At 32.8% G+C, this 12541-nt stretch overlaps 1 protein-coding gene across 2 annotated transcripts in view; it reads right to left on the bottom strand.

Annotated features, from left to right (window-relative positions):
* KaiR1D (Kainate-type ionotropic glutamate receptor subunit 1D) overlaps window positions 1-6541 on the bottom strand; it is a 105651-nt gene extending 99110 nt beyond the window's left edge. The window contains exon 1 of one of the 2 annotated variants that reach the window (XM_089637262.1): window positions 6407-6541. In XM_089637262.1, the coding sequence (XP_089493388.1) occupies window positions 6407-6445 (39 nt within the window). In that variant the 5' untranslated portion in view covers window positions 6446-6541. The remainder of the gene's footprint in view (window positions 1-6406) is intronic. The other variant, XM_089637261.1, reaches the window with a different exon arrangement.
* Between the last annotated feature and the right edge of the window lie 6000 nt (window positions 6542-12541).

Consider the following 12541-nt stretch of genomic DNA (forward strand, 5'->3'; position numbering starts at 1 on the left):
TTGTTGCCCAGAGCATGAATCCTGATACTATTGGTTAGTGAGTGTGTTGTTTTGTGTTCCTAGTCGGTACACGGAATTTAATAGTGGCGACGATAGCAAGGCTGTCAATAAAGATGTTAATAAATATGTGTAATACCAGATCATCAGATTCGTCAAACTGACTTAATTATTATATTCATTTGGAATTTTAAGCTCAAAATATTTGTAACTAAATAAATGTGTACTGAACTGATTCTATATTGTTAAAATGTCCATAAAGTATTGTTTTGAAAATATAAACAAACAAAATAAAACATAAAAATCACTGTATGCGTTTTCCATGGATTCGTATAATTTATCATAACAAAAGCCAACAGTAGGTACAATTTGCTAAGTTAACTTGTTTAATCCACACAAAATGAATCACCAAGCAAATAAAGAGCTCGGTGATTGTAACTCCGACGGTAGCAAAAATAATTTAGTGTCCAAAGGTTATCGGAGCTCACGTAAAAATGCATTCGCGTGGTCACAAAACCGGCATAATAAAAGTCAGTGTCCATTAGGCGCAGGAAATGAACAAATCGAAAATTTGCGGTACCGTTCGCAATTCTGCATTTATTTACGGTGGTTATTATTCCGCTGTGTTTCCCGAATTGGAAGAATTTTTGTAAAAAAGCCACGCTGCCAAAACTGAAAACTAATTTTGCAAAGAAATATCATCTCGGAGCGTGCAACGCAAAATACAGCATATGCCCGCCAGAAATATTCGCTTCAATGGTGATTTTTTTCTTGACTAATGACTTGAGTATAAAAATATAATGGTAGTGTTTATATCGTGTTTAATCCATTGGATTTGTTTTCATTGGCCACTTTGGCTAGCGGCCACCGTAGTTCTGTCTGAGCAAACAGGAACATTGCGTTATTATTCGCTTTGGCTGGCGGGCTATCAATCTTGCAGAATGGCCTTTAGAAGATGTGTTGCATTCAGCCGGATAAATGACGAAGAATATCAATTCAGCATCTTGTAGGATTTATAACACCAGCTTTTAAGCGAGAACGGCGATTAATATACTGAAATTTTCAAAAGGAATCACAAATCATAAATGTATATTTTGATAAACGGAGTCCAAAAACAGTTGATTTTAGCGCAAAGGTGGTTTCATCGATTTCGCCAATAATTTAACAAAAAAAAATATCGCAATAAATCTAAGCCATAAAATTTTTCCTTCCCAGAACTTCCTCTTCATCCTTTCCTTAAAAATAAAAGACCCCCCACACAGCATCCCCACAGATGACATAGACTTTTAGAGAAATTATTATTCTCTTTTGTGGAGTTAATAGTTAATAAATTGGTAAGAAATATCCCAGTGAGAATATCATTTTATCCATCATTTGTTAGAAAGATAATAAAACACTTATTAAGCATACAATTTTCGTCTTGACTTCATTGGACTTCATGTAGTACCCTTTTGTTTTCTTTATACTACATTGTGTTTATATAATTGATATAGTTTAACTGCTACTAACCTAATGAACAATACCGCTGCCATTGGTAGAATCACATAATCCTCCTTGAGAGTATCTAATAGGATACTTATGACAACCGAAAAACACTTTGTAAAACCTGTGAACATCTCAGCACAGGTTCTCCTAGTGAAATGTTCACAAAACACTACTACTAAGGCCATTCGTACACGGAGATACTTACAAACGACTAGAGTTTTGTGCGCGTGGTATGCGCATACTATTTTGCTACGCGACGTGTCGACGACGGGTTTGACGACGTACACCACACTGACAGTGCTTGTAGTATGCTACGCTAGTTGCATACGCGTCTACTACTCGTTTGCACGATTTGGATGGTAAATAGATGATGATAGGTGAGAAAATGTTAATGTTTATATAACTATAATTTTCCGGAATACGTAAGAAAGGTTTTAGCAGAGAAGCCGTGTTTTGATGTTTGGTTGTCGATTAGACATCTTTATCATGTAGTTTCTTGTCGGCGACGAACGCCATACAATAAATATATTTATTTAAATGTTTGCATGAACTCATAATTTTGTTTTAGATGATTTTTATGCTACAATAAAATTGTAGAAGAAATAGACTGTCATTATAGCTACAGTCATTTGACATTGTATTAACTCCAGGGCTGCACGTGAAAAAATGATCAAGTTTAGTATAATTTGACTTGTGGTTAAATCACAGTCATGTAGCTTGTAAATATCTCTGTGTATGAAGGGCCTTAACCATTGACATAGTACCTGCAGTTACTGATTATTAACATTATTTATATTACTGGAACTTATTATCTACGTGCCACAGTGGAAATATATATATATCGATAGGTAATTTATCACCTGTCTGAATTCTTCACATAATCTGATACAATTTTGAAAATAAGATTCAAATTTAAAGCTATTTCGAGTTCCAGAGTTTATTAAACCAGAGTTACACAAGACAGACACTCAACTGAAATTAATAAGTTTAATTATAATTGTGACATATTGTTCAACAAAGGTATCCTTTTTTTTTTTGTGAAGGTTATATGAAAGGGAATTTTTGCACATACTTAGAAACATGTGTAACATAGGGTAGTTAATACAATGAAACAAATTTAAAATATATTATTTTACTATTTCTTGAATAAATTGTTTTGCAAGATAGAATTTTACTTTTATAACATCATCTTTTTTATCTTATGTGTATTATATTGTTGGAGAGAGGACATTGTGCTGCCAACTTATGTGTATTATATTGTTGGAGAGAGGCCATTGTGCTGCCAACTTATGTGTATCATATTGTTGGAGAGAGGCCATTGTGTTGTCAACTTATGTGTATTATATTGTTGGAGAGAGGCCATTGTGTTGCCAACTTATGTGTATTATATTGTTGGAGACAGGCCATTGTGTTACCAACTTATGTGTATTATATTGTTGGAGAGAGGCCATTGTGTTGGCAACTTATGTGTATTATATTGTTGGAGAGAGGCCATTGTTCTGCCAACATATGTGTATTATATTGTTGGAGAGAGGCCATTGTTCTGCCAACTTATGTGTATTATATTGTTGGAGAGAGGCCACTGTGTTGCCAACTTATGTGTATTACATTGTTGAAGACAGGCCATTGTGTTGCCAACTTATATGAGAATAAACAGGTATTAGGCAAAATTCTACCTACTATATCAAGTACCCTTTCAATGACTCGAAGAATTCGAGCCTTCGTGAATGGCACACTACAGGTAGTAAAGTAGATATTATTTTAACTGTCTTGACAGGATTTACCGGACACCGAACATACAAACAAATTTATGATTACAAGGTGGTCGAGTCAAATCAGGACTTCGCTACGTTCTGTCAATTTATTACATCATCACCGTATTCTCTATTACATAGTATTCTCTGGTACACGTATCTTGTTATTTTCCATGTATATATTTTCTGTGTTTTACTTTATATTTTTATACTTCTTTACATTTACTAGAAAAAATATTTTTTCTTATAATTATTAATTAAATTTACATTCGGTTTTTACTTCTCGTAGATTTAAAACTTTTTATAAAGTTCGCTTCTTCTTCATTCCTATTTATCTAATTTATTAATATTTTAATTATTAATTTTCTTAATTCAACTAAGTTAAAGTTGTACGACTTGATAAATATTAGTCTGTATAAATTATTAAACTTAGTCTGGTTGCCTAAATTAGGCAAATATTACAGGAGAAGAAACTGTCAGAATCCCTTTAAGCAGATTCATAATATATGATTTACACAAACTTAGTAATTATATAGGAGATATGTACGCTCGGGCATGTTATAACAATATTTTATTTTATTAGGATATGAAAGTGAAGATTACATAATTTGCTTGTTTGATAAGTATTTTTTCTTTACTGTTAATAGAGTTTTCAGGTCTCTCTAATAAAACACTCCTTTGAAATTCACTGAGTTATATTTTACAATAGAACAATCACATGATGATTTAAAACATCTACACTTAAAAAAGGGTCTAACTTCCTTCCCCTGAAGTTCTGAAGGAATCGGGTTTTATGACAGTTGGTAGTGGAAGAAGAAAATTTCTATTAATCATCTGTTTTATTATAAAAAGATAACTCGACATTTTAAAAATAAAGACGGTGATCTTGTAAGCCTTGAGTGAACTCAATTGAAAATTACCTGATTTAGTCAAGTTAAAAACCATCAAAGACTAAGATTTTTAATTACAGAGGGCAGCAATGGATAATACTGCACACTGTTCATAAATTAATTACAGATTTCTCCAAGAGGTATGAAACCTTGTGAAAAGCACTTAACAATGTACATTGATGATAATAATGTATATAAAACAGTTGAAACTCTTCTCAAGAGTGGTTATAGGATTTTTGTTTATATTAACCCCACACAGGAGATAAATGCTGTGTGGAGGGTCTTTTTAAGGAACTTATTACAGTTTTGGGATGGAAATGGTATGAGGGGTGGAAAGAAATTAGAGATCGGTATGTCCAGGAGTAACGGACAATGTTAATGGAATATAGTTGCGTCAACATGCATTGTTATAAAATTATTGAAAAAAAATATCTTTGAATTGTCGAAAGACTTAAATACTATTTATTAATTAATGACAAGGGTGATATTTGGTAATAAGTTAGGTTTTCAAGCGATAGATGGCACCAGTCATAAAGCTTACTCCAGAGTCCGACAGACGTCAGATCAGAGATATAATAGACAAGTAAATAAACTATCGCGAAATTCCACACTAACGGTTAACAAACACAATTTACCGATTGTATTGTTCTATTTCGCATATATAAACTAATCGTTTCTCTGAGCTATTCTGGGAAAACTATTTATGTAGATTAAATAATAATTTAACAATATGTACACATTAACTGGTATCATTTAAAAACACATACTTTTGCAAAAAAATGAATGAGCTATAGCGAAAATAGAATCAGATGGTACCCGGCAAAAATTTTGCGGCGGCACACCAAAAGTTAATCCAAATTTATTTACACGTTGTTTTAAACATTTTTAACTCTTCTGCTGTCGGAATTCTTGAAATGAATTTACTTCAGTATCTAAATCGGTTGATCGTCCTAAGATCTTGGCGTCTCCGAATTCTTATTCCATTCACTTCCACGTCATCAATTTTACCCCGTTCATCCGCTCTACAAGTCTACATCTCAAAACGATCTAAGCCTCGTTTATTTTTCTTTTTCTCACGGCGATGGTGAAAGAAAGCAGGTGGAGGCAAAGTGGGATGCTGGGGTTAAGCCTCTCTTTATAAAACGTGTTTGTTACACTAAAAATGACCTTGCATACTATCGGATGCTCAAATAGCACTACAGTTTCAGTTTTTAACCTTTTTTTTCAAAAAAAAAACTTTTATCAATACAAGCAGCCTTAAAAATGTTACTATTAAAGAGATCAAGCCTTAGATTTTGTTTAAATCTATAAAAATATTACGTAAGCAATAATTTTTTTCCGTTGATGAAGATGCGTAGGAACTGTAAAAGTACTTACCTAAAGGTACGTAAGTATCTTTTCAGATTTTGTCTTTGTTTTAAAATCCCCTTTTGAGTTTTTATTCTTACAAAACAAATAGTGGTCGTTATTGTAATTTGCTCCCTTGCCTTCTTTATGCAAAGAGAGCTTAATATATTTCTTCATATAAAATTACCCTTACAAAGGACGTAGTCAACAAATAGAAGGCACTTAATTTCTTTTCAGAATAAAAGCGTGTTTGAATCATTTAAGAACAAAAAAAGTTGACAAATTTCCCGACAAAGAGTAATGAACACAAAGTTATTTTTCAGAAGGACGCTTTTTCATCCCTAAGATAAAACTCTAATGAGTCCGAAAATAGTTTAATGTTAAGATAGTAAGAAGAATGTTTGAATTTTCTTAGAATAAGAAGATAAAACTCAGCTTACAATAAGCCTGTAGGTAGATAACTTTTGTTAATGTTTGATTTCTTGTAAAAAGCCAGCAGTTTGGTAGGCAGGTTTGGTAGGCATCTCTGCCACAGATCACCCCAAGTGGTTCGCTAAGTTTAGCAGAGATGCCTAAGTTTATCGGGTGGAGTGTGTTCAGCAAGCGCCTGCCCACCAGCTGCGTCGGATGCCAGATCGGGAGAGCCGGATTTGGGGAGACCCCTTTGACTTCTCCACGCCGCAGTGGGGGGGATAAATTCATTCGTCCGTCACTCCTGGACATATTGATTCCTAGATTACTAATCATCTCTTGTACCTGTTACTTTCCCAGAAAATTTTCTACCTCCTTTCCTTAAAAAAACTCTCCAAACAGCATCACAATAGATGAAATAGGCTCTGAGAGAGATTATTTTCCTCAGAGACTTCTGTGTGGGGTTAATATAAATAAAATTTAAAAAAAGGAGTAACGCTATGGTACAAAAAGTAAACTTACCAACGATGTAATAAGATAGCTATGATAATCCGACATCATGCCAATTTGCTGGGCCTGCTTCAAGACATCATATATCCTCTCAGTGGTGCAGTCCAACACGATGTGAGATTCTGCAGAGTTCTTGATCTGTTTTAGAAGAGGTCTGAAAAAATTAACACAAAAGTATTTCAAACAAGAACCAGAATTGAAATATTGCTTGAGGTACGTTTGGGGGAAAGATGATAATAAACAGAAACTTCCCAAACATTCTCATCCTTTTCATCTTCTTCTATCACCACGAAAAAATATGTGGTGATATTCAAATAATTGTCGCTGTGATAAACCCGTCATTTTTGTGTATTTTAAAAAGTGGCAACAAATTGGTATATTTTTTAGTGCGCACCCGGAATGAGACAATAATCTTACTCTTAAATATACCAGACCCCATAGTTAAACCAGGAAACAACTCAATATGAACAGAAGTTCACTGAGGAAGCACTGTCATCGAGGAGACACAAGAAGAAAAATGATCCTGTTAAAAAAATGACAGCATCCTAAGTTCCTGATAAAATAATAGTTATTCAAAATATATAGAGAATACGTATTCTTTTACGAATAGATATCATGACGGTGTGTAACAATATAAGTATGTAGTATCAATATCAGTATTTGTATTAACACGTGTTCCGTCTTCCACATAAAACATTTGCTTTTGGGTGATACTTTGTTACGAACTTTTTAAATTCATTCGTAATAGGCTGGCATTCCCATTTTTAAAAGGAAAACGAATAATTTTAACATATTTTTAATAAATTAACAGTAAGTTTTCTTCGTGTACATGCAGCCGTTGGGAATGAAAAACTCCAATGGATGTAGGAAATGTGAAGAGGATGAAGAGAGTCCAATAATTCGAAAGTTGTTCCCGCCGTGCTGATAACAAAGCTAAGCAAGGTACCTGGGAAAATACATAGTGTTGGTGAACTTTAATAAATCGACCTGGCTACCCCCAAAAGAATGGGAGATAGCGCTATCGGGCCAATGACTTGAATATTCACGGGGACTATCTAAACTGTGTTTTTTTTAAATTATACATTGACTATCGGTGACCTGGTTAGTAATGTGAAATATTCCTGCGTAATGCGTAAATTATTCAAGTTCAATGAACTTTTAATTCGAAATTAAAAGTACTTATCATATCAGAAAAGCTATAAAGTATGTACCAAAATAATTTCAGTTAGTAAAAATATTTATTTATTTTTCGGAATAACTTTATTGAGTAAAACCTCAAATTTTAATATTTAAATATTGAAGACAATATTAGTGATTTCTAAACGAAAATCTGATACAGAAAAATCAGAAAAGGAAACGGTCACATCTGGGACTCGAACCCAGGACCCTTGTCTTTCCGTGACAGTGCTCTACCAACTGGGCTAATGGGACCCTATTCCCCTCGGTCACTTTTAACTGTATCATACTTCGAATAAGAACTACAAACATTGTCTTCATTTTTTCACCGCACATTTTTATTGGCAACTATCTTTATGTATGATCGCAAGATTCAACCCGAACTAAATGCAATCCAGACAGCATCTTTTTAGATAAACCTATCTTATTTTTTTATTTTTAATGTGCGACATCTGTTGACTTTTTCTGCAAGTCTAGAATGAATATCTATTTTTCGGAATAACTTTATTGAGTAAAACCTCAAATTGTAATATTTAAATATTGTAGTTCTTATTCGAAGTATGATACAGTTAAAAGTGACCGAGGGGAATAGGGTCCCATAAGCTCAGTTGGTAGAGCACTGTCACGGAAAGACAAGGGTCCTGGGTTCGAGTCCCAGATGTGACCGTTTCCTTTTCTGATTTTTCTGTTTCAGATTTTCGTTTAGAAATCACTAATATTGTCTTCAATATTTAAAAATATTTATATTCATTGTATGCATTGCCGGGCTAGTCCGTGTGATATTGTTCAAAGTTTGATACAACAAACGCGACTTTACAGCTATTATTTAGTGTAAAATATAAAACAAAACAACAACGACAGAATTATAGAGATAAAATATTGTAATTCCCTTGAGTCAGTTTATCGGAGCACCGATACAAAAAATATTGGGATAATTTTCAGGCAGATTTTTTTTTCCATTTTCCATTGTAACACAATTCTGAGTAATGCGTTAATTGAAAAAATAATGTTTCACAAGGTATCATTAAAAAAAATAAGTCAGCATAAAAGTTGATGAAGTTTAAAAACATTATTTTGGAGTTGTAATGTTTGTTTTGAAGCACAAACCTACGTATTTATTTAAAGAAAAGTTATAATATATTATGCTATTGTGTCATGGGTATAGACTAATAAACATCAATGGTCATGGGGCTTCATATCAATATATTGACAATCGTGGTGAACAACATGCTCGAAGTAAATTTATTTCCGTTCATTTGAATGACGGGAGAGGTCAATACAAAATTGATGAATACGTAATTTATTTGCATGCTAATAAACACAATTCGTGTGTATCAAAATCACATTTCAAAAAATAGAGTTTCACAACAAAACATGTTGTTATGAATCCAGAAGTACTTTTGGATTTTTTTTGTATTTTATTTAGATATAAAATGTAAAATTTTATATCTAGCACAAACCTATTCTAAAACTACTATAATAATATTATATTACCAGCGTACTAATATTTGGATTTTATAACATTGAGACATAATACATGATAAGCTGCAAGACTTTTAGTTTCTTTAACCTTTCCCTTACTGTGCTAAAAAAATCCACGCGTTCCAGTGCTGTGTAGTCAATACACATCTCAAAATAAGCGATTTAATATCGGAAAAACATGAATATTCATAGCTAATCTCTTATGTTTATTATATTTTATATCAAAAGTGTTAATAATTGTAATTTAATTGCTGAAAACATGAAAACACCATCGGCAGATGCTAAAAAACGTGCGAGGAGTCCACATCTAACGACGGTCCGCGACCAACTGGCTGGCGGCTAGGAGTGCTAGCACACAAAAAGCTATGCGGTCGTAGGTATTGATGGTCTAAATAAAAATACAACTGCGGACGTGTGGATTTCTCATGTTCAAGCATAACGAATTAAAGCGGGACATCAATAGCGTGTCATTTCCTCGCACACTCTTCGCGTAGCATTGTCACACGGTTTATTGTATTGGTGTATTTGTTTCCGATTTTTAACAAAACTCTCTGATTTTTAATTGAATTTGAAAACTATGTAAGATTTAATTTTTTGATTCAGTGCATAAATGTATATCGGAGGAATGCCTTAAATCTGAACCCAGAATTAATTATATTTATAGAGTTATTAAAGTCATTAGAAGCAATGCGTAGTAAATACACACCACAGATAAGGAAAGGTTAATATTTACTGGGAGTTCATTGAACATTTTAAAACATTTATAATAAATATTGTTTTGTGTTGCCGGTAAATTTGTCTTAGGAAGCCTAACATCGTTGCAGCTTCTCGTAGGATAGCTCTGGACTGTACTATTAACACTTTTAAACATGTAATCTGCTAACTTTTTATTGTTTCACTTAAATATAATCACTAGTGTATTATGGACTAAACGTTGCCACACGCTTAGAAGATTGAGTTGGCGTTGCATTGTTTTTATCCTAGTATATCTGCTACAGGACAATATAGACCTCAAACCTCTGTTCTGAATTATTTCCACTCTTTTAAATAACGTTTTATTGCTAAAAAAATAACACTCAAATTAAGCGATGGATGTAATGTACTTAAAATATGTTTACGAAATAATTATTATTTTATAAATCCGGATGGCCAAGACTTAGATTTAACAGGAATTGCTTTTTTCTAGTTCATATTTTATTAATTGTGTCAATTTACACTCAAAATTTTGAAAGGGTAGAACTAAAAACAATTTTAAGATTTAATTTAATGACGAATATTTTTTCAGTTTTTAAAATAAAATCAAAAAAAGAAGAGATTTTAATTATGTCCTGAATTATTTAGATTGATTCAATTATTGAATGATATTTACAATATTTCATATTTTAAATCATGGTCTTTTCGATTATATTTATTTAAACGTTGAATAAAACCTTCCACATCATTGATGATATTCCAATATCATTTCCATTCGTGAAAAATTTATTATAAATATTTCTTTTTCTCCATCAATCATTATTCTTTTTTCATAATTTCAGTAATCCATCATCCCTTTTAATATAATGATGAAATGTAGATATAAAGGATAGGAAGAGTGGCTTAAGTAATTAAAAGCAAAACTCTGTTTTAAAGGAGTTAATTTACAGTGTACTCTATTTAAAGTGCTCTTATTTCAATTCTTTCTTCAAACAAGGGTAAGTTGAATATATATCTGAACTGTGTACCCCAAAAAAAAACATTTCAGAATGAGTGGTAATTTTAAAAAAAATGAAGTTTTTATCGAAATCTGTGTAAACAAAAAATAAATCTACTGTCCGGAGCCAATGAGATGATGAGAACCCAAATCGAGGGATGTTATGAGATGGAGATAAATCAGAGAGAGAAGGGATGAAGGACCAGAAAATACTGGTAATACGATATATTTTTTTACATCATAATATTATAAGGATGCCGACAGATTCAGGTTTTAACGGTGGTTACTCATCAGTGTTAAAAATTAATGAAAGCCCTGTTCACTTATTAAAAAACATAATTAATAATAATAATAATAATAATTGGATGACTTGTATAGCGCCGTTTTTGTGCAAAGTCACCTCAAGGGCGCTGTACAAACTTATAATACATTTCTCCATTGATCTATGTTATTACTTTACTATTTATGGAGAAAATATACAGTACAATACCTGGTAGGTCACTTGAGATTAACACTAAATTAACATTATCTAATTGTTTATTGGCGAAATTTAGATACAAGATTTAGGACTTAATTGAAAAATTGAATATAACTGGACTTTCTCTTAGGAATGGTATATTTAATATAAGAGTACGACAGCTTTAAAAGGTAAGTTTTTAGTTTAGACCTGAATTCTGTTGGACTTGTTATGGATCTTAGTTCCGGAGGGAGTTTATTCCAAGCCTTCGGCTCAGATACTCCGAAAGCGCGATCACCAAACTTAGTATTTGGCTTGCGCTTAGGTTCTATCAGTCTGCCTACAGCTGATTATGTTGCTGATCTAAGAGTTGACTGCCTCAGACCAGTGTTTTCCGGGACGCATAGTTCAGAGATGTATGGTGGGGCCATTTCATTGATGGATTTAAACACCATCCAGCACAGTTTGTACTGGATTCTTTCAGGGCACTTGAGCCAGTGAAGGTTACGAAGGTGTTCTGAAATGTGGGAATATTTTGAAACCCCGGTTATGAGCCGTGCTGCTGCATTAAACACTGATTAAAGTCAATTTGATATTTTGGAAGGCTGGCATAAATGCCGTTGCAGTAATCGGGACGTGAGACTACGTAAGAGTTGATAAGTAGTATTGTTGCTTCTGTAGGAAGGTTTCTTCGGACAGACTTGAGTTGTCTTAGGTGAAAAAAACCGGTGCTTGCAATAATTGGTTTGCAAAAAGGCTGCAATAATTGGTTTGTATGTTGACAAATAATTCCAATATTATTTAAGTACGTATAATAAAACATTTGATTAGTTATCCCACATTCTCCAAGCGCCATTTCTTAAGCCCCCACATACTCAATATCTACCGATTTATAACAAACTTTGTCGTAAACTTCTTAAGCTTTTAAGTTCGAAAAAAATTTTTTTGAAGATAATATCCATACATTTGTTTTTCCGAAACATTAATTATATGAAATTCCTTCAATAGAAAAAAATCGCAAAATAAGCTCTGCAAATTATTTAAAACACTTTTGTTCTGTTATTTAATATGTTAAAGGCATGAAAAAATTCACAGTGTATCTTTAAATGCAACATTTGTAAAATGATCAAAGAGAGTTTTGCTATATTTTACACAAGTCGTGTTTTATTAAATATTGTCGTGTTTTAATATAAGCGCGCTCCCTCTAACATTCGTATTTCTATATCTCCCTTTCAAACCATCTTTGAATACTTACTACAGGGCATTAAGGACCACCATTTTATAAGTTCCATCAGAAAATTAACTGTAAAACCAAGATGCAGAAGGACATAGTTAAAACCGT

This window comes from Hesperophylax consimilis, chromosome 11 (assembly GCF_061612785.1).
Source record: "Hesperophylax consimilis isolate HC1 chromosome 11, BYU_Hcon_1.0, whole genome shotgun sequence".
In the NCBI taxonomy this organism is placed as follows: Eukaryota; Metazoa; Arthropoda; class Insecta; order Trichoptera; family Limnephilidae; genus Hesperophylax; species Hesperophylax consimilis.